General features: G+C 44.1%; 1 protein-coding gene and 1 long non-coding RNA gene across 2 annotated transcripts in view; one reads left to right on the top strand and one right to left on the bottom strand.

Annotated features, from left to right (window-relative positions):
- The window catches only part of LOC122395582 (protein trachealess), a 136,154-nt gene extending 118,244 nt beyond the window's left edge, over positions 1-17,910 (top strand). The window contains exons 5-14 of the mRNA XM_043393268.1: positions 6,487-6,725; positions 10,946-11,022; positions 11,768-11,857; positions 13,874-14,063; positions 14,185-14,306; positions 14,485-14,678; positions 14,759-14,865; positions 14,935-15,082; positions 15,307-15,431; positions 16,608-17,910. Coding sequence (XP_043249203.1) covers positions 6,487-6,725; positions 10,946-11,022; positions 11,768-11,857; positions 13,874-14,063; positions 14,185-14,306; positions 14,485-14,678; positions 14,759-14,865; positions 14,935-15,082; positions 15,307-15,431; positions 16,608-17,896 — 2,581 coding nt within the window. The 3' untranslated portion in view covers positions 17,897-17,910. The remainder of the gene's footprint in view (positions 1-6,486; positions 6,726-10,945; positions 11,023-11,767; positions 11,858-13,873; positions 14,064-14,184; positions 14,307-14,484; positions 14,679-14,758; positions 14,866-14,934; positions 15,083-15,306; positions 15,432-16,607) is intronic.
- Positions 17,911-17,940: 30 nt separating this feature from the next.
- LOC122395586 lies at positions 17,941-21,324 on the bottom strand. The gene is made up of 3 exons (XR_006258984.1): positions 21,178-21,324; positions 18,870-19,170; positions 17,941-18,421 (listed from the first exon to the last, which is right to left on the bottom strand). It is a non-coding gene; the product is annotated as an uncharacterized LOC122395586 (long non-coding RNA).
- Positions 21,325-21,414: the final 90 nt, after the last annotated feature.

The raw sequence follows: 21,414 nt of genomic DNA, 5'->3' as shown, positions 1-21,414 counted from the left end.
AACCTACTTTTCGAGTTCTTATTTCCTCCATAGAATTTACCATTTGAATTATCAAATAATCGAATCGACGTTCGAACCTCTTCTCCATCAATTTCTTATCCTTTCGAGTTGTAATTTTGAAATCGACTCTGAATCCTCCTAGTACCGACGAATAAAAGCACCGGGAATAATAGAAGCTGGCGGTACCTGGAGATTCTCACCTGTAGTCGAGGCATCGTCGGACGTCATTAATAATTCCCCGACCGCTGGAAATTGGCGGATGAAAAATCCAGCAACGCGAGCACCGATCGAGAGGATCGCCGGTAACCTCGTCAGGGTCCGCTGCTGAATTATTGATGGCCGGCACTTAGCACGGCCGAACACGAGGATCCTTATGTGTCCAAGGCGTGTTGCCACCCTTGAACGATATGGCTACGGACACACAGCCCATACCGACAGTTGCGCGGGGGAGCTCCTCTATCCCGTGTCCCGTGGGACCCCGCGAGAGCCCTTGGCCTGCCCCACACTTGCCACGCCGCCGCCCAATTTCAACAAATTTGACCGAAAGTTGGGCGTAATTTTATTTTCGCACGTCTACGGACGGCCGTTTCTAGCGTCTCTCTCTCGTCCGGCCTGACTGCTTACCTCTGGGGAAACCTACCCCGTAGGTGGCCCTCTTCTTCGTCTCTTTCGCGGCACCGACTCGCCCGCGACCCTCTTTTCCCTTTATCTTTGCACAATCAGCAGCGGAAGGCACTTTGATCGCACTTTGGCACGTTGTTCCGTGACCGGGCAACATACCCATCGCTAGGAATCCCCGCTATCGTTTAGAACATCCCGAGGAATCTAATGTCTGTAGGATTCCTCGACCTCCTGGGTTTTGGTGGTCGAAAGTTTTCATATTTTGATTGGGAACAAAGAAACACGAGGTCGAGATAATAGATCATTATTTGTTGGAGCCAAAGTAAATTCAGAGTTAAATATGAGTTACCGTAGCTGAGAAAACTGAATATCAATAACTGTCCAAAGAGCAAGATTTGAAACAGCGTCGATAATTCGATGTTTTATGACTGTCTTTGCGATGAACGCTTTGTTCGTTTAAAAGGTACCGTTTATTTCGTTGCATTAGCACACAACGTATCGCAATTAAGGCTGAGCATTTTTTGCAATTCGAATGCGGACAACGGAGCTACCTCGCAGGACGCTAGAAGCAAACTATGCGAAAGTGAAGTTCAAATAAAATACGTATGCAATTACGGGAAGATGATTCACGCCATTCCAACGAGAAGGATTGACTGACGTCAAAATTCATTGTTTAATGCATTCCTACTTCTTCTGATACACATTTCGTGTAATTGATACCCATTAATTTTGTTTTCTTCGGTCGCACTCTTCGTAGGAGTAAAACTAAATAATCATGCATGGCAGAGTATCAGAAACCGTATGCAATTATCTGTATTCTCCTTCGTCGTGCTCATTACAGATTCCACGAGGGAAAAAATGAATAACCCGCATGGGTCTGGCAACCTTTCTCATTTCCACTTTCCAATTGATCATTAAAGATGTAGGAAATTTCTCCTCTATATGGAATTATACGTACGATTACTATGCAGCACGTGTGCACGCCTGCAATGCACATCTAACAATATGTTACAACGTTTCTTTAGGGACCAGACACCATATGCAGATATTAATTTCCATTATGTGTCTCGCTCGTGAATCTTACTTCTGTGATAATACACATGTTCAAGGAGAATCAAAGAAACGATTTTATATTATTACGTTTCAATGGATCTGTTAGATAGTTTAGGATAAATATAAGCAGCCTGGCTATTCGAAAATGAAACGGTGGCGATTTTTCGTCGCGAGACGCTCAGAAGTTTGCCCAACGAGCTGCCCAATCCGTCTAGAAGCGACTGTATTTGACGTAACTCGGGACAAAGTGCCCGCATTTTAGTAAGCATCGTTGCATACGATCCCGTATGCGATGCACGTACCGCCACGCTCGTTTCTGCATTCGTCGTCGTAAAAAAGTCCACGGCGAGCGTGATGCGTTCGTATCCCAAATTCCAACGGAACCCTTGAACCGATACGAATAATGAAAAAAAAAAAGAGGGAAAAAAATGTAGGCGCGTTTTGTTTATTGCTCGTCTCGACAAGTTCATTCGACGGTGACGGCGACCATGACGTCTCGTATTGACAAACGATGACAGCAGCGCACGATTGTGCGATCATTTCAACTCCGTACGATGTTGTACGCTATTTCACCGTGCACTTCGACTTTCGGCTATTTATCTTCTCGGCCCGAACTCGTTCGTAAACGTCACGGGAAATTGATCACGTTAGCCCGTTGGCTGGAAAATCGGTATGGCTCCGACGATACTGACTTCTTTTCGACCCCTGAGATGTGATTTTAGGCCACACACCAAACGTGAATTCTTCTTAATGTTAATTTAAAGCTGAAACATTCTCAAATTTTTTATGCAAGTAATGAAAAAATCATCGATAACACTAAACTGTATTTTTCATAGTGATATTCTGCTTGAGAGGGTGAAATGAACCCCTAAAATGTTTGCAATAGTTTGAAGAAGCATAGACTCTGCTGTCTATACCTAATCGTACCCCGTCGCTACGATAGATCCAACGGATCGAGGAAACTCCTCCGCCCATAAGCAATGTGATTTTAGGCCACACGCCAAACGTGAATTCTTCTTAATGTTAATTCAAAGCTGAAACATTCTCAAATTTTGTACGCAAGTAGTGAAAAAATCATCGATAACACGAAACTGTATTTTTCATGGTGATATTCGGCTTGAGAGGGTGAAATGAACCCCTAAAATGTTTGCAATAGTTTGAAGAAGCATAGACTCTGCTGTCTATACCTAATCGTACCCCGTCGCTACGATAGATCCAACGGATCGAGGAAACTCCTCCGCCCATAAGCAACCAACGAAAGGCTCCCATAAGGATTAACGGAGCCCCCGCGACGCCACGGGAAAAAACAAACTGGAGGGCAATTAAACGCGCCATTTAGCCGCGCGGAAGGGTTGAAAACAAGATGGGATTTTTATTAAGCCGCTATTGCGCTTAACGGCTGTAAAACGACGGCCCCTACCTCCGCCGTTCTCTCCCGTTGATCGCGGGGAACGCCATCCGGAACGACGTTGGCCCATTATGGCCCCGTCTCCGTCACGGCAGTCAAAAGTCGTAAAAATGGAGGGAAAAGCTTGGGCGGAAGACGTCGCGCTATCGGGTCACCGTCTTGTTTTCGCGTTTTACAAGGGTCCCGCGACTTTCGAGCCTCTTCGTTTCCGCACCCCACAACGGCCTCTCGGTTACAGGCTCCTTCGGTCCCTGAGGGACAATCACGGGACGCCTCCCTTCTGGTGTCTCGTTGAACTACCTCGGTGACGAGCGTGCCGGAAAACTCACCGCAAGTAGCGATGGCTAGCGAAGGTATCGAGAATCTTCCAAAATCTGTCAAAGTTGCAATATTTTTAGTTGCAAAAGTTTCTATCGAATCATAGGTGATTTTGTAATTTTAATCCAAGAGTAAGTGTTATTTAGAATAATTTAGAAATTCCTAATGTAATGGTGTTGGATGTTTGCGTTTGATGATGGAATAAAAGTTTAAAGAACGATCGTTGCGAAAGCTACATTCACGTAATAAACACTCGTCATCTCGATCGATTTATTATTCAACGAGTTACAATAATTCGTCTAGGCACGATAAATTACGCAACGCGAGCCAACGAAGAGTACGACGTGAAAATATTCTGTTTTATGTGTGTCAAGGTATTTGGTTAAACATCATCCAAGGTTCGATTTAGATCCAACCGCATGTATAATTCATTTGGTTGCTCTCTAACTTTTAAACTAGCGAATAGGTGTAGTTCAACAATTTTTACTACGGTTAAATAAGACATTACATATGATAGGTATTAGCATTACAAGTGTTTTGTTTTATTATATCAGCTGTAGGTTTTTCTAAGGAAAAGGATTAGCTTTTCTAGATTAAACCGGCAGCTTCGAGCCTCGAAATTTCAATGTTTTCGAGTAGAGTTTGTCGCGCCCCGATCCCTTTCATAAAGCTTGTCCGGATCGCGACGTCCCCTTGAGAAATGAAATTACGGAGCTTGTTCAAGAAGGCTACTTCAAACACTGCCTCTGCTGCGAAACTTTAAAGGGTCGTAACTCGGAAAACTAGCAGTTAGGGATCTGTGTCCGTATCGTGCCTTTTCCTCGATGCGATTGGCAGAATGGGGTTACATAGTTTGCTCAAATATTTTTCAATAACACTCAAAGAGAAGTGTTCTTACGAGATGCAGTAAAATTCCGATTATCCGGCATACTCGAGACCGAGGCAATGCAGAAAAATGGAAAAATTAGACCACCTTAGGGGGGTAAATAGGTTAAACCTATTGAATTTTTTTCACGAAACTGCGTAGGATTTTGAGGGTATGTCTATTCACCAAAATTGATTAGGATTGTCCCCCGCAGCTGAAAATAATTTTTCCAGAATGATTTGAAATATTTCAATATTCAGGGTAACAGACAGTTATGGTCAGACATTATATTTCCAGTAATGAATTTTTTTCTGGAAAGAGAGTAGGATTTTGGGGGTATGTCTATTGACCAAAAATGATTAGGATTGTCCCCCACGGCTGAAAATAATTTTTTCCGAACGATTTGAAAATTTTTAATTTCAATTTTCTTCTAAAAAACATCGATTTTTCTTTAAACTCGAATAAGAAACGACGTGGTGTACGAGACTTAATACATTCGCTTTAAAACATTTTTTAACATGAAATCTGGCTCAACGAGCACCGTTGCAGCGCCCGTAAGTTCATTACAGGCGCGGAGTTTGGGAACCTCTGATCCAACCGATGATCGGCGTTCGGAGAAAAACGCATTTGCATCGTCCCGCCAGGCCTCCCCCTCCCGCCCACGCGTTCTAGACGGGTCGCGTTGGCGCGAAATCGCGACGATTGAAATTTCGATACGGCGGTGGATGCGTCGGGGGGGACCGATTCCCTGGTTAACAAAAGGTTAATGACCGTGACTGGACCGTTGGAGGGAGAACGGGTTTCGAATAATGCGGATTACGGGCTCCCATTGGTCAGCGTTTAATGTTTAAATGTAAAACCGGAATCGGGGGGCCGTCCGTGGGGCGTGGTTAATGTTACGTCGACATTCACCCAGATACATTCGCTGGCGTGTCAGCAAACATAGGCATGATAGCGTTTGAATAATGTATGCCGCCGAAGCGATAGCCGCTTTTGCCGCGCGTTTGCTCTCCGCTTGTACCGACGCGGACGCGTCGCCACGCCTCTCGTCCCTGCCACTCCGTTCCGCGTCAAATCGCGCGTCGTTCGATACCGGTGCCCCCGTGGAACTTTCTTTCAAAAACACACGGTATTTATCGACGATCGTAAAAATAAAATACCGACGAACGTCGCGGTACCGGAAGCGGTTCAAGCGTTCCCCCATAAACGAATCTCACGGCAGCACGGAACACGGTATAAACGCGTGAACGCAATTTTGATATTTGTCATTTGGGCGTTGGGATCTTAATAATCTACGTTTTAGTCCCAAAGCTGGAAAGAGAACCGACTTTCGTGTCGGTGGAACGTACGTTTGTAATCGATTAACCCACATGAACTTAGAACACGGGAATAAAAAGGAACAGTCAGCCCGGGGTGCTACGTACTCTGGGTCAATAGCTGTAACATGATTCTGGCGGAGCGGTTAATTCGTTGCTGGCATATCAAGTGCCCGGGAGTCCTTACAGAAGGATTACGCGAAACGAATATCTTAAGGTACCAACAAATATAATTGAATTTCGGGCAGAAGCTGAAGAAGCGTATTTCTATTCTGGCCACACGAACGGTAACATGCTTCGATTTGTCGTAAACGTGTAAAAGCATCGACCTCGACGTCGAAATACGAGGAATAGGGATGTCGCGAGTACTCGATGATCATCGATGATCTAGAAAATTTTATTTCAATCCTGGTTCCGAGTCTTCATCGCGTAAAGTTGATCCACATGTTTGGTGGAAGGAAAGATATAGGAAATATAACGATCGAAGAAATTTAGCGCAAAGGAAACTTGGAAAACATGGTTTGGCATGAGACACCAAAGAATTAAGATATTTTCAGCAATGATTATATCATTTTTGCGATCAACCACAACCGTCGATCTCAAAATCCAATGTTGAAATTAAAGCTCGCGTCCCTTTCGTTCGACAGAGATGGTCAAAACGTTTAATTCGAATTATTTACGAATGAAATTTTTGTTTCTATTCAACGAACGATGGATCGAGGGATTATCCTTTGCCCGTTACTCGAGAATTGCGCCCGGGGAAGAACTTTTGCCCATGTCTGACGTTCGATCTGGTAGGAAAAGCGTTCCTGACATGATCGAGTCAACGTCCAAAAATTAGATTTATCCGAATCGCCGGACGTCTGCTCACGTCTAACCTTCTGCGTCCCCGTTCTCTGTTACAGCATCCTCGAGATGCGCAAGGAGAAGAGCAGAGACGCCGCCAGGTGTCGAAGAGGGAAGGAGAACTTCGAGTTCTACGAGTTAGCGAAAATGCTGCCATTACCGGCGGCCATTACCTCCCAGTTGGACAAAGCCTCCATAATAAGGCTAACCATCTCGTACCTCAAACTTCGGGAATTCTCGGGCCACGGAGACCCGCCATGGAATCGGGACGATCCGCCGCCGAATAAATCTGTCAAAGGTAGAGTTCCATCGTCCATTTACACGCGTTTTCCTATCAACTACCCACACTGTGCTCGTTTGGCAATTTACAATCAATCTTCGCTGTTTTGGGATTTGCAAAAGATGATCTCTCTTAAGTGACTTTCTTTTAAACATTTGATGCGTGCATCCCCTCGTCCCACGTTCGATTAAATACGAACTGTTCAGCGAACAAGAAACCGTTCACTGCCCCCCCCAAAAAAAAAGATATTTTCCCAGCTCGCGTTCTTGCGACGTGGAAACAACACAGATGATTGGACCCCTTCTTATTAGAAAGTGTATCTGCCGGTGATATCTCCTGATGGATCAGTATTTAACCCCCGGTAGGGGAGTCGATTCGCCGTTGAAGATCGACGACCGTGCTACTCGCGCAGCGGAACGTGTCTTCGGGGGCCGAAACAACAGGGAAGACCAAGTTTATTGCAAAACGAAGCCGCAAATAGCACCGTGCCAGTATGCATTCAAATCTCGTGCATTTTGGCGGAACACTCTGGAGAAATTCGTGGAAAATCCGGAACGAACACTGCATCGTACATTGAATTGTCTACGTTGGATTTAATACAAACGATGGAAATAAACAAGTTAAAAAAGATCGGCAATCTGTAAAACATCGAACCGAAAGAGCAGTGATTTTCTTAGCTTCGTTTAGTTTCTCTTGACACAAGAAACGAAACGCCTTTAATCAGCCCTATCGTTAATTCATCGATGGGGGGGGAAGCGGACACTGAATTTCGATGGAAATTCACGGTACACCGGTATCGAATTAACTGGACAATGGTTGTTCGCTAACGTTCTCAAGAATTCGCGTAAGCAAGCCGGCGATAGATCGAGCCTCGCGATACCCTTTATAACTCGAGTGACCGCTCGCAGCCGGCAAGAGATTCCCAGATACATAGTAATAGAGAATTGTCCGCTATAATCGTGCGATACCATCGCCATTGGCTTTCTTCATTTTCGTGGTTCATTTAACGAAAATGGGTGACGGCGTTTCCACCGAACGGGGGACATTGAAATGCTAACAGCTTCGTTTATCCTTACGGGGCCTCGAAAACTCGAGACGAACGGATCAGATATTAGCGATCGAATCGAACGAAAGTCTTCCCGTTTTCTTATTTTTACTTTTCGTTGCGGATCGATCTTCACTATTTTCGAATTTGCTTTCCTTTCCTTGTGGAAATGATCTCTGTTAACTGCACTTTCCAAACATGGTAAAGGCAGTCGCTGTTGCAAAATCTTTTAGTGGTATCGCGTGTCCCACATTCCCCGTCGCTGTTATTCTTCGGGCAATTCTTCGAGATTAACAATTCCGGTACTGATTGGTACACCGCCGTCTGACATTCGTTTTTTAAATGAACCCGAGGAACGTTCGCGTATTCTACGTAACGTTCTCTTGTCTGGCAGACGTCTATTGGGGGAAACGGCTCGCATACAGACGCGTCGCTTCGACCCAACTGCACTGGGCAAGTCCGTACATCGATTGCATGCCCGCCATTTCCTGGTACACTTTATTCCGTGTTTCTTCTATTCGACCGGCAAATTAATTGCCAAGTGGTTCTCGTGAAATAGTCAACAGGGTCAAGAGATAGGATAGAATTCAGTTGCACTGAATTCGGGGCTATAAAACATTCGATTGAATAAAATTTATTAAAAAAATTATTCCAGATAGATATTTACTCGAATCCCGAACTCTGATGGAGACCACGGTTATCAAGATTCTTATTTTCTAAACAATTTTGAAACACCCTGTAAGTTTGAAGCGACGGGATTCCAGCGTGGAATCGATTGATTTCGGACGAATTTTCAGGGATTTGGAAGCCCCGTGCACCGCGACTCGAGGGAAAATAAGGCGGTTGAGAGAATTCACTTATTCATCGGCACTACTTTCGGAATCGAGGGGGTTGGTTGAGTTAATATTTGTCGTGGCGCGGAAGGGTGGTGGTGAAGAGACGGGCGAGGGGGAGGGACTCGATGCGTACATAGAAAGCGGCACACATAAAGGCTTAGGTTGGCTGCAGTGCCGCTACCTACATGGAAATCTAATCACGGCAACCCCTGCGCGGGCCTCGCGTTACCAACCGCCAATGTAACTAAACTAACGAAATCGAGTTAGGCACCGTCCGCACATCGCTGCCACAGCTCCTCGTCAAACTAAATCCAGTGCGCCGGGTTCACCCTCGCCGCATGTCAGTACCACAACCGGAACGAGAGGCCTCTCGACTTAACGAAGTAAAATGCGTTAAAGATTTCCAGACACGTCGGTTGATTTATTTTCTTCGCGGGTCCTACGGTGCTCCGGAGGAATCGACGTCTTATTTTTTATCCCTCGTCACTTTTATTATAGAAACGAAAAGAGGAGAATAGGTATTCGTAAACTTTACACAGTTTCACCAGCGAGCAAACGTACCAGTATCAATTTTATCAATTCACAGAAGTGATAGGAAGCATAGGAAAATCATTTTTGTGACGATTAAACGACAAGCACGACGTAGACGATTATACAGAAATAAGAGAGGATCTTTGAATGGTAATTTCACTTAGTAACTCGTTCCGGGGCGGTCGTTTCTACCAAAGTCACATGAAAATTGGCAAAGCAACCGGAATTGCCGGAGTAGCTTCCAAACAGCGAGTCCTTAGGACCGCCAGATCGCGCAGAGTGGCTCACGTAATTTTAAATTGATTTTTTTGTATCCCCTATCGCGATTCTCCTCCGCGATATTCCATTTCGTGTTCTCGCAAATTTCTCGAATAAGGTGCAATCATGAAATTGGGGATAGAAACGAAGAGAATAGAAGGCAGAGAAGCTATTTTCTCAAAGAAAACACATATTCACGACCGTTTTCGAAAAGAGAAACACAACTACGGGGCTCTGTCTCGTCGAGGAGTCGCATTAGCACGTTCGATCTTCGCTAAATTGATCGCGGCAAGAGGGTAGATATTTTTCCACCTTCCCCAAGGAAACATCCGCGAGCTACGGACGTGGACAACGGACTAAACCTTCCCCTTGGTTATTTATCAAAATATCGTGATGTCCAACGTTTGGAGAATTCTACCAATTCCCGTCGAACCAAAAATTAGTTAATTCGGACACTCTTTATTTCATATTAATTCTGTCAAATATCCTGGGAGTTTGTGGCACAGTTTGAACAGAATCTCTGTTAATTTTCGTAACAAAATCTTAATCCATACAAGAAGATATCAGCTGTAGGGGTAGTAAAGGTTCTCAAACTAATTTCATTCCTAATAAAAGTGAAAATATTGTACACAACTGTATCAAGTCGTCAGCCATGTATATACTTATTTGCAAGTACAATATTTTATTTTATTCACCCAATAAACAATGCACCACCAGTGAATCGGAGAACGAGTCTCTGATCGTGTAACTCCCGATAGGACCCCAAAAGGAATTTCGCGTTTTGAGAAAACAGTTAGGAAAGAAGTGGGGGGAGGTCGATTGGTAAAAGTTTAATCGGTATTCATGGATGGTGCTCGAACGAAACAAAACGAACGCGTCGAGGAGGAAACGCGCGTCGGTCGGGCGAAAGTCCGACACGGATTATTCGGGGATCCGGGTCCGAGAGGCCGAAATATCAGAATTAACTTGTTGACCGAATAGCGAAAGGTAGGGTCATCAATCCGACGAGTTAGCCCCGGCACTTCGGCTCGTTTCTCCGTGGGGTTTACCGGATTAAGCGGTTCGCGTCGAGTTTGATCGAGTCTTCTAAGTCTTTCATTACCGGGGACCGACCGGAGGGTGGGTTTATTATTACGGTAAGAAGGAGGCCGTCTTGTTTGTTAAACGAGGGGAGAAAAAAGACGCGAAGGGGTCACCGGGGGGCACAGGAGGCTATCCGAACGCAGGCGTGACTCACGTTGTTCGGAATAAGCTAAAGGTAGCCCCCCCCTGATTCTAGCCACCGCGTCTTTATTAACTCTTTGCTGACCAGTAGGCTTGGATTTCGCTGCAAGGGATGTCCCAAAACAGTATCGATCACTGGAACAGTATTGGCTACTTATACGTTGCTAGTACAATGCACTACAACTTTTTTGAAAAGTTTCTATAAGTGAATAAATAAACACTTATCTCCACTGTCGTTTGAATTTCTTTGATAGAAATAAGCAGTTTCCTGAAACTAGCCTTTGAACGAAAAATGTATATTCGTTGCAGAATTGATTCTAATACACAGATACATCTGATTCCAGGTGCGAATCGAGTGAGGTCGTCAGCAACCGATGCGGTGGACCACTTTGAAGTACACCAAGGCACCCATATACTTCAAGTGAGTACACAATTGGAACTCCAATTATGTTGATAACAGGCTCACGTTGCGATTCCCTTTTTATAATAATTTTCATCTTGATTTAAAGTTGAGATCATAGAATTATGTATCATACGTCGTAAGAAACGTTCGATGGGAAAAAGTAACAGGAAAAAAATAAAATTCTAGACAGAGAACATTACGTACGAATTTCGACCGCTGTTTATTACGTAACATAATAAGTTTACTTCGTACGCAAGGAAGGTGCAATTCATAGTTTCGGTATGAAGACGCGGAAGCCGCGAATGATGCATTCGACGCGCGTGTGACGCATAGTGTATACCAAACATGCTCCGACGCCTGAAACCGCAACATTCCGCAACCAGTTTTTCTTTGCTGCTAGTCAGTACGGTTCGAACTTCAAATCGAGATCAAAATCACCGCGGAAATACACAGGAATCGTGACTCTTATATTTATCTCATTCCAAGCTCCTTTAGATATTAAAATAATTAATTTACACCACGCTGCAAGGATAATCTTAGACTTTCCAACGATCTTTCCCCGATAAACCTAGCAAAACGTTGACGCGAGAATATACCAATCACGTTCCCTGACACGGAAACGCCACTAAGCGTGGAAATAATTTAGAAAGGGCGAGATTGTGGCGAGGTTTTTAGGGTTTCGAGCCACCGTACGACGGTCGGGAGTTAAAAAGAGAACCCCCGTTGGTCCGTAGAACGATTGCTACCATATTTTCCGTTTCAGTCGCTGGACGGGTTCGCGATGGCGGTCGCTGCTGATGGACGGTTCCTGTACATATCCGAGACCGTCTCAATTTACCTTGGACTCTCACAGGTGAGTGTGCAGCCGGGCTGGCCTCCCCCTCCGGCCGGGGGCGTCGTTGGGAGCGTGACTCGTTCGCGGGGATGTTGATGGAAGGTCGGGGGCCAGAGGGGGAGGGAGCAACGGGGAGTCGAGATAGGTGTGGTGCGCGGGGGAGGATGAAATGAAGCGGAAGACGTATAAGACACAGGCGTGCACGCGAGGCAGGCACGTATGCGAGCCGGAAGGGCAAAGATAGCGGGCGAGAGGGAACCACGGCCGTGGAAAAAGGAGAAGAGCCCGACGAAGAAGGGCGGAGGCGGCGGAGGTGGCCTCCGTCGGGCGAGAACGAAGAGGAAGGGAAGAAAAGGGAAGGCGAAAGGAGAAGGGAAAAAAGAAGCGTGGCCGGGATAGAGGCGGATAAGGACGACAGAGAGAGAGAGAGAGAGAGAGGGGGAGAGAGAGAGGTCAAGGGAGGAAAAGAGGAGAAGGTTGTATGAGTTGGCGGCCATACTGGCTGGCACCAAGCATGACATAGACGAGGGAAGGATGGGTGGTTGGGGGCGGGGGTGGTCGCATGCGGCTCACGTAGCCTCTGCACGGCGGCGTGTTCGCCATTCCTAATGCTGCCCGTGAAGGTAGATGGAGAAAAGAGAGAGAGCGGGAGGGGAGGAACGGGGAACAGAGGGGAACAGAGAGAAACAGAGAGGGAGAGAGAGAGAGAGAGACGCGATAGCGGGAGGAAGGTGTACGGGAGGTGACCGGTGTACCAGCTCGGTTCTGCGAGACTCGTGGAGCAATCAATAGGGTGTTTCGGGGATTCGGGAAACCGGCGCCGACGTTGCCACAAACATGGCTGACGGCAGCCCCTGGCGTTCCAAAGGTGTTTCTCGTCGAAGCCTTACCCGATATGGAAATCGAGACGTTTTAACCTGAACGGAAAAGACACTCTTCCGAGTCCTTCCGGCCCTGTTGTCCGTGTCCCCGCGAACTGCCCCGGGAACCATTTTGCGCCCGTTAGCGATCCGTAATTGCTTGCTTTTTAATACCGCGCGGCTTAGGACGCGGTACGGTTTTATTATTCCGCGGGCAAGTTCGATTGAAATTAAAGTTTCAGCGCCGATGAAATTGACTTTCGTCGGAATTAAGAGTTTTCCCTCTCCCCCCCTCCCGGAGGAAACCGTGGCCCCTCGAAGCTGGGTAATCTACTTCGCGGGATTTACATACTTTGTCTTTGAGACGATCGCCCGGACTCCGGGATTAAAGAACAAATCGACGCGTAGAAATTTGCTTTACTGTTTTCGACGCGATTGGAAGCTTCGTTTAATTATCAGTGGGCGTTTCCTGTAAACGAAGAGTTCGCCATTGCGTTGAATACTATGGAGAAGAGTATTTATGGATACATATTTTTCAAACATTCATAAATACGATTCTTCGTCTCACAATCATTAAAAGAAAAAGAATTGCTCTTAATTAATGATAGGATAAGAAGAAGTAAATGCAAAGTAAACATCATTATATTCAGATATGAGGCATGAGAAATGTATATTTTTAAATACTTGTATCATTTTCGACAGAAAACAATTGCGTTCGTTCAATTATCGTCAAAGAAATGTGCACAAGTTTTCGTTTGTTAGTTCGATACGCGTTTATGATGTACGAATGTCAGACAAATATGTTAAAATTCACGCGTAGTTCATTCTATACGGAAAAGGGCAGGTAAGAAAAAGGTTCCAGCAAAGAACTTCTTTCTATTCAACCCTACTGGGAGATGTTAAACAACCATAAAAGCACCCGCTACGTGTCGAACTCGGTATCTGGGACATTTCACTTGCTTCCTTTGGAAAATCTTTTCTGAAATGCACTTCCAACGTTAACGTTATTGTAAATAACGAATCACAGAATGCATCAAGAATCAGTTCCTTAATTTTTGAAAGAAAAACAGACCGCAGAATGGTCCCTCGGGAATAGCCAGCGTGAAAATGGCGTTCGACGTTCTCGACAGACGTTAGTGCGAGGAATAGAGGGACATTTTCGCTTGGATTGCAGGTAGAGATGACGGGATCAAGCGTTTTCGATTACGTCCATCAACAAGACCACGCGGAAGTCGCAGAGCAATTAGGCCTCGGATTGGCCTCGAGTAGTTCTTCCGGTCCACACTCGTCGAGCTCCGGATTAGCGTCGCCGAGTAGTGCGGCGTCCGAAGAACACGGTTCGTCTTCCACGGCGAATCCCGACGGTAAGTCGTCGATCACTGTGCGGGAGAATCCAAAAAAGTCACGAAACATCGTTAAATCACATTTTTGTTTCCAAGATACCGTACGATATTAAATCGTAAAAGTTGAATCATTCGTTTACAGTGTCATCAGTGATGGCATTATCATCGAGCGGTCTTTATAAAGGATACGATCGAGCGTTCTGCGTGAGGATGAAATCCTCGTTGGCGAAAAGGGGTTGCCATTTTAAGTCTTCTGGTTATAGGGTGGGTATCTCAATTTTCGCATTTAATTCGGAAACTGTAACTTTTTAGCATCCTCCTTTCCTCCACCATTTTTAATCCCCTTACCTTACTGTTATTCGATTAAATTCTAAAGTCAAACTGTTACTTTTAATGTTTAATCGACAAGAGTGTGGGCGTTAATCGACCGTTATAAATTCAGGTCGTACTGTTACTGTGCCGTTTGAGACCACAGTATACGTTTAGCCATACAAGAAAGTCTGCGCCACCTTTGATGGGCATGGTCGGCTTAGCGATCGCACTTCCTCCGCCAAATGTGCACGAAATTCGTCTTGAAACCGACATGTTCGTCACCCGAATTAACTTCGACTTTCGGATAGCACATTGCGAACCAAAGTGAGTTAAATCGTTTTTTTTTTTTATTTCTAACGATTTAGCGCACCTTCGTAAAATTGTTTCTTCGCGTTTGCTTACAGAGTATCCGAATTATTAGACTATACAGCCGACGAATTAACGGGGAAAAATCTTTATACGTTGTGCCATGGAGAAGACGCGAACCGTCTTCGGAAGTCACATATTGACTGTGAGTATTCAACGCAACAAATCCCTCGTTTGTCGCGTAACTTTTATAGAGGAACGTGTATTGTTTCAGTGATTCATAAGGGGCAAGTGTTGACGCATTACTATAGGTTGATGAACAAAAGCGGGGGATACACGTGGCTGCAAACTTGCGCGACCGTCGTGTGCAACTCGAAAAACGCCGAGGAGCAAAATATCATTTGTGTCAATTACGTCATAAGGTAAAGTACAAAGCTACCATCGACTAATAATATAAAAATAACAGAATATTCCTATATAACTATTGAATTTTATCAAATTAAAATACAGGATCTCGTATCTAAATGCTTTACATCGGCATCACACTTCGACAGAGTGTTATGCCTAGAATCAATCGCTCGTCGGGATAAAAGTCAATAACCGATATTTTCTATAAAATCGTGATTTATCATTTACATGCGTCCAGTGGTCGTGAGTACGAGAACTTAATAATGGACTGCTGCCAACTAGAAGACGGTGTAATGGGTGTCAAACGCGAGGACGCCGCTGGAAATGATCCAGAAAATGGATCACCCGATGCCGACAAAGGAGGTACTGTGTCATGAAATAATCAACATTTATAGAAAACTCTATGTAGGGTAATTCACAACCTTATGACAGCAATTTCCAGGGCGTGTAGGAAATCGTTCCAAGTCAAAAATTGATTGTAAATTAATAGAATTCTTAAAAGCTGCTCTACAGTGACGTACTAACTTAGTGGTTACCAGTTAGAATGACTTTTACTGCATGCTCGAAAAATACTTTCAATAAGGTTGTAAGTCATCCTGTGTACGTTCGTGAACTTCATTAAATGGAATAAAGCGTTTGTAAAATAATCGTCCTGATCGTAAATGAGAACATCTGACCTGGTGAAAATTGTTTTATGACTACGATGCAAAACACGTATAATATAGGGTGAGCCACGAAAAGCAGGACACCTAAATATATCTCTTCTTGTTTGGAAAGAACAACATGACACACGTATATAAAATCAGATCGTTCTTTTTCTATCGGTTATTAACACATCGACGAACTGATACGCTATCTCGATTATTCAATGCCTTTAACAGATCGTACGTGCCCGTAATATGTTGACAGTTATATTTGTGTATATTTAGAGATCTGATAACGGGCACGTACATGCAATCTAATCTCTTGAGACTAAATTTCGCAACGGTAACGTTGATCAAAGATTTCCAAGTCCAAAATCGTTGACTATTTTCATTACTAAAAATAAAAATATATAACCCTGTTTATTAGTAAGTAATGTGAACGTCCCTACTAAGCATCGTCGAAAGCAACGGAGATATTGAAGGTGTTCAAGTTAAGTGGGATACCCTGGATTCTCCGTGCTCAGGGTCATTTTAAAAATCATGTTGTCATAAATAGCCCATTGTATTTGTAAGGAAATATCGATTAGATTGAGAAAAATTGTTATAACATTTGCCCCTTCCAAACAAATGATGATTTTTACTAGGACATTTTTTCCTGTCTTCAATCCTAACAGGAACATTTAGGTGTCCTGCTTCTCGTGGCTCGCCCTCTGTAGTATCTACCGCAAAAGGGAACGAGCGTAGCGCGTCGTATTCCATTGTTGCCCAGGGCGCCAAAGACGGACCAGTCAGATGCGATAATTTATCATTAAAAAGTACTAATGCAGCCAATTCATCTTCGTCCCAAACGCAAACGTTTTCTACTAAATACCGACTGTTCTGCGCCGCGTTTCAGAAGGTAGACGCCGCGGCGGACCGTCTAATCAGCATCAGGAACATTCGCACAGGTCCCCGCCGGAGAATCGCGAGGACACACGCGGCTCCGAGAGCGAGAAACGCAGCAACACGCACCACGACACCATGGCGCAGCTGCAGCAGGAGCCCCAGGCCACCGTGGGTAACATCAGCACCCTCGTGGTGAAGCTGCGCGGTCACAAGCGGAAAATCCAAGAGGACGACAGCAGCTCGAACGAGGACGAGGAGGACGAGGAGGACGCCGCGTCGACGAAGGTAGCGAGCAACGAGAGGAGCCACGCTCTCAGTCCAGCCCCGTCGAACCATTCGATCTCGGCCGGCGAGCAAGCGCTATGCTCGACCAGCCCGAAGTCGAGACGCGTGGAGGACAGGACGACCAACGCCGACAGCACGGGCACCTCGGTCAAGGATCTGGAGCAAGCGATGTCGAAGCATCTGCCGGTGGCTAGTCTGAACAAATCTCACTCCCCCACGTTGCACCAGCCCACGGACTTCAGCACGGACGCGCTGTTGAAGCAACAGCAACAGAGGAGCACGATACAGTGGATCGGAGCGCATCATCATCTGGGACACCTGAGTCCTCAGCAGTCGAGCACCGCGCCCTTGCCAGCATCCGCGCTCCTGCGGCAGCTGTACGCAAACAGGGAGAGCGTGATACGCGCCAACGTCCACGGAATAACCTCCAGCAGCAGCACACGTACCCCGTCCTCCGGTGGCACTTACTATACAGGGGACACCGCGCCCAGCGGACCTCTGCCTACTCCCCCGGGCTCCGAGGGTTCCAGCACCTACGGTGAGCATCAGTTTGTGTTGGCCACGCATAACCAGAAAGGCACCACCGGGACCAGTTGCGCCGACGCGTTCACGAGCCTGGTCTCCTCGTACACCACCGCTGGCGGTTACACGGTCGATTACCATTCGGCGATGACGCCGCCGTCGTCGGTATCGCCGCGCGACAAGCAACAGCAGCAGCAGCAACAGCAACAACTGCACCCGGTGAACGTGATTAGCAATTACGAGGGCTCGTCGGCCTACGCCGATCCCGTGCTACGACATCAGTACGAGCCGGCGCAACCGTTGCCTTTGAAACCACAAGTGTATTCAGCCGCGGTTCATCCGAGCGCGTTGGACGCCGCCGCGGCGTACGCGTCCGCCGGGCTCACCGAGCAGACGCAATTCTATCATCATCCGGCGGCCGGCGCCGGTTTTCACATCTACCATCCGACTAACAAGTCAACGACGAACGGCTGGTACAGTTCGACGTCCTAGTGGCGTGGTCCCGTGCGCGAGACACGTGTACTTAAGTAACTGAAATCGAGCCCAAAGTCCCCCTACATGCATATCAGTGATATCGTATTCACCTCGACGTCTCTGTACCGATCCTTGTCCTCTTTCTTCCCGTCTACTACGTTTCGTTTTCTACGTTATTTTTATTTTTTATTTTTTTTTTTTCTTTACTCGTTGGGAGGAAGTCGCGACCTGGATCGTCGCTTCCCGGCTCACGTGGATGAGGATACGCAGCTCTTGGAACGTTACCTGCTGATGGTAAATCGTTTACAGTGTTAATGTCTTTGATGATTTCAGTGTCTTTCAGATCCAAAGAAGTTGCTTGTCTTTTGGAGGCCCCTACACCTGTCCAGAGACATAGTTACCTTGGGGTTGTTCTAGTATAGATTCTGTCTGTAACGCGTTACGATTTCTCATATCATCTCGTACTAAAAATCGTAATGGCAGTCGTATCAAATTTCTATGCCAGGGGCCCATGAGTGGGAGGATGCACCGGGTACACCATACCTGAAATTTTAGAAAAAAACGAGTTAACGCGTCGTTGTTCTCACCTACAATTCCTGATACGTTTGTTCTTTTTATTGCTTATTTATTCACCCAGAGATCCCTATCTTTACTTAAAATAAATGATTATCATTGTTATTAAACATTATTCAATAATGGATTTGGAATATAAGCGATCTTCGATCAAATCAAGATTACTTGCATCTTATTATATAAATATCCAATTTGTCCAAACAATAACATATCTTATCAGAGTCGCGAACCGCACGAACTGAGAGATTAATATGAAATGTGGTAGTGGAGATAATAAAAATACGATACGAAGACCAGACACTGCTAACTGATGCTGACAATATTATTTCTGTATCGTTGTTAAACGATATTTCCATTTATTATTATTCGAGGATGAACAAAATTATATTTACTTGCAATTTTAAAGAAGCATACTTACTTTTTAAAAAATGAAAAGACATTTTAACTCCGTGCAGGAATGTTGACTTCGATGCAAACGTTTCCCATTGGCGGTCGATGTTCAAAGATTTGTTTACACTGATCGACCCCTACATTTTAAGCTCGGTGCCATTAAAAAAAACGCCTCGTCGAGGTCGTGACGTCCACCTATTAGACTGTAAGTTCCGTTTCTTTCCTCGCCCAGCTCTCCTCGACCTTGTTCCCCGTTTCTTCTTCCCTCTTCGTTTCGTTCTCAATCGGAACCGGCGATCGTACGCGCGCACCCCGACACGCCAACCGAACTGTAAAAATCGCTGCTCTCTATCTCGACTATGTAGAACGACTTATTGTAATATAACAAAATAAATTATTATGTATGTTGACATTTCGGAGATATTCGCGTGAGCGTGGAGAGATTAGGTGTTTTACCCGAATACCGCCGTGCGTGTTCGAAAGGAAAGATAAAACGGAAGTACGTACGATGTGACGCTCAATGGATGACGGTGAAACGAGGATGACTATTTGTAGCTAGTTGCCGTCGCGCGGCATGAACAGGCACGCGGTAACGCCGCGACAAACGAAACAAAAAAAAAAAAAAGACATTTTAATCAGCGTTATTGGCTGAGTCTGCGTGGTTGTTTAGCGATAATTACTCGAGAAAGCCGTACTTGTCGTAATTTTTTATACTGTAACATTTTGTTGCGTAAAGACGGATGACTTTAGTGAAGTCGACAGTGCAATCGTTACGAGTTTTAGCGTTAATTTAAGAGGATCGAATTAGAAATAATAAAAAAAAAGTTTACCTTGCTTATACGAGAGAAAAAGTGGCGTTGTTTCTGTACGAGAGAGTATGTAAACATTATCGAAGGAAATCGCTATCTCTATTAATGTGGAAAAAAATGTTGTTCGGGATTGTTAACTTATTTGCCGGCTTTTATCATTGATCGTTTTCCGAGTCTCGGTATATCGTTTGTCGTCAATGGTTATACATATCAAGCATCTTCGTCTGGCAACAATATGGTATCCACTGCCTTACGGAATAAAATAATCCGCAATGATCGCGTTTCACTTTTTCTTTTACAGCGGATGCGTTCGTTTGTACGTAAACCATTCCTTTTCGTTGAATATATTCGATGAACGCGGACACAGTTTGCGAAAGACAGTTTAAAAAAAATAAAATACGAAAAATATATATTTGTATATGTATATATATAGATATTGCTAGAGGTAGCGAATTCTTTCAGAGAGATTATTATGTTTTGTTGTAAATTGATGAATTGTTTTTTGACGAGTACACGTGTAAATACGATTTATGTGCTGTAAGATCCACCTGTTGAATATTTCTATTCATAATTTTTCGGAAATTTCTACGAAGTTTATTTTCGTTGAAAGAACATTGTAAGGCAGTGACTTAAGCACTAAAATATATGCATAACATCTCCATCTTGATAAAAACGAAACTTTGTAATTCTTACAGTTCACCCTCGACAAGTTCATTAAAATCATATCCTCGATGAAATCTATTTTTCGATTAAACTTTGCTTTTTTTTATCGAGCGTTAATAATTATTGCAAAGATATTGCAGAAATTTTTTTTTTTTTTTTGTTCATATTCATGTTGTTAATTATTATTATTAGATAATTGGCAAAATTCATTTGATTTCCGGTGCTTTATGCGGATCCAATAGGTTGGAGCAATATCAAAAATTTCTATTAATAGAAATTGAAGTACTTAAAATTGGATGAAAATCAGCTTTTGCCAAATAACAGTGTTTTGTATATAAATACATTAATGCAACAAAAATTCTGCGCAAGAAATACTCTGCATAAGAAAAGTATTTATTAGAGTTACAGAAATTAAAAAAAAAAAAAAAATACAAATGCAGTGCATAAAAATATTTGCCTTACAAAATTGTTCTTGGAAAATATATAAAGAGATAAGTTCAGGTGTAAGGATTATAAGACTGATAATAAATCTGCTTGTCCTATTATATTGTTCATATTAAATTACATAGAAGTATCTTTAGATATTCACAATTCACTACTCTTTATTTTAAAATCCATAATGTAATTTGAAAATAAAAACGATACACCTGAATCTTTGTAAAAGTTATGAATTTTCACTTTCTTATTTCTAGTACTTTCTTGCTTCTATTCCTAAAACATTGAAATATAGAATCCATGGATCCTGTGATCTATGGTGACCGATAAAACAAAATCTTTTTTACATAACATGATAATCGTTTCCTTCTCAACATTAGAATCTATTATTGTCTGAAAGTGCAACTGAAATTTCATTAATTATCTTACCTCATCGATAATAAGGTAAACATTGTTTTATATACCAATGTGTTCGCTCGGTTTCCAAAAATTCTATAACATTGCCACTATTCGTTTCTTCGTTTCGTGTAACGGTAATGTTTAACCTAATTGCACCGTAATATACTTGAATACTTGAAATATCACGAATGTTAGGTTATGTGTTCCCACTGCTACACAGATATTTCTACTTCGAGCTCGAGTTCGTTGTTCGATGTTCGATGTTCG

Source organism: Colletes gigas, unplaced genomic scaffold, assembly GCF_013123115.1.
Source record: "Colletes gigas isolate AHSC1104 unplaced genomic scaffold, ASM1312311v1 Colletes_gigas_Sc00006, whole genome shotgun sequence".
Taxonomy (NCBI): Eukaryota; Metazoa; Arthropoda; class Insecta; order Hymenoptera; family Colletidae; genus Colletes; species Colletes gigas.
The sequence above is the reverse complement of the archived record's forward strand: the minus strand, read 5'-3'. Positions and strand labels throughout refer to the sequence as shown.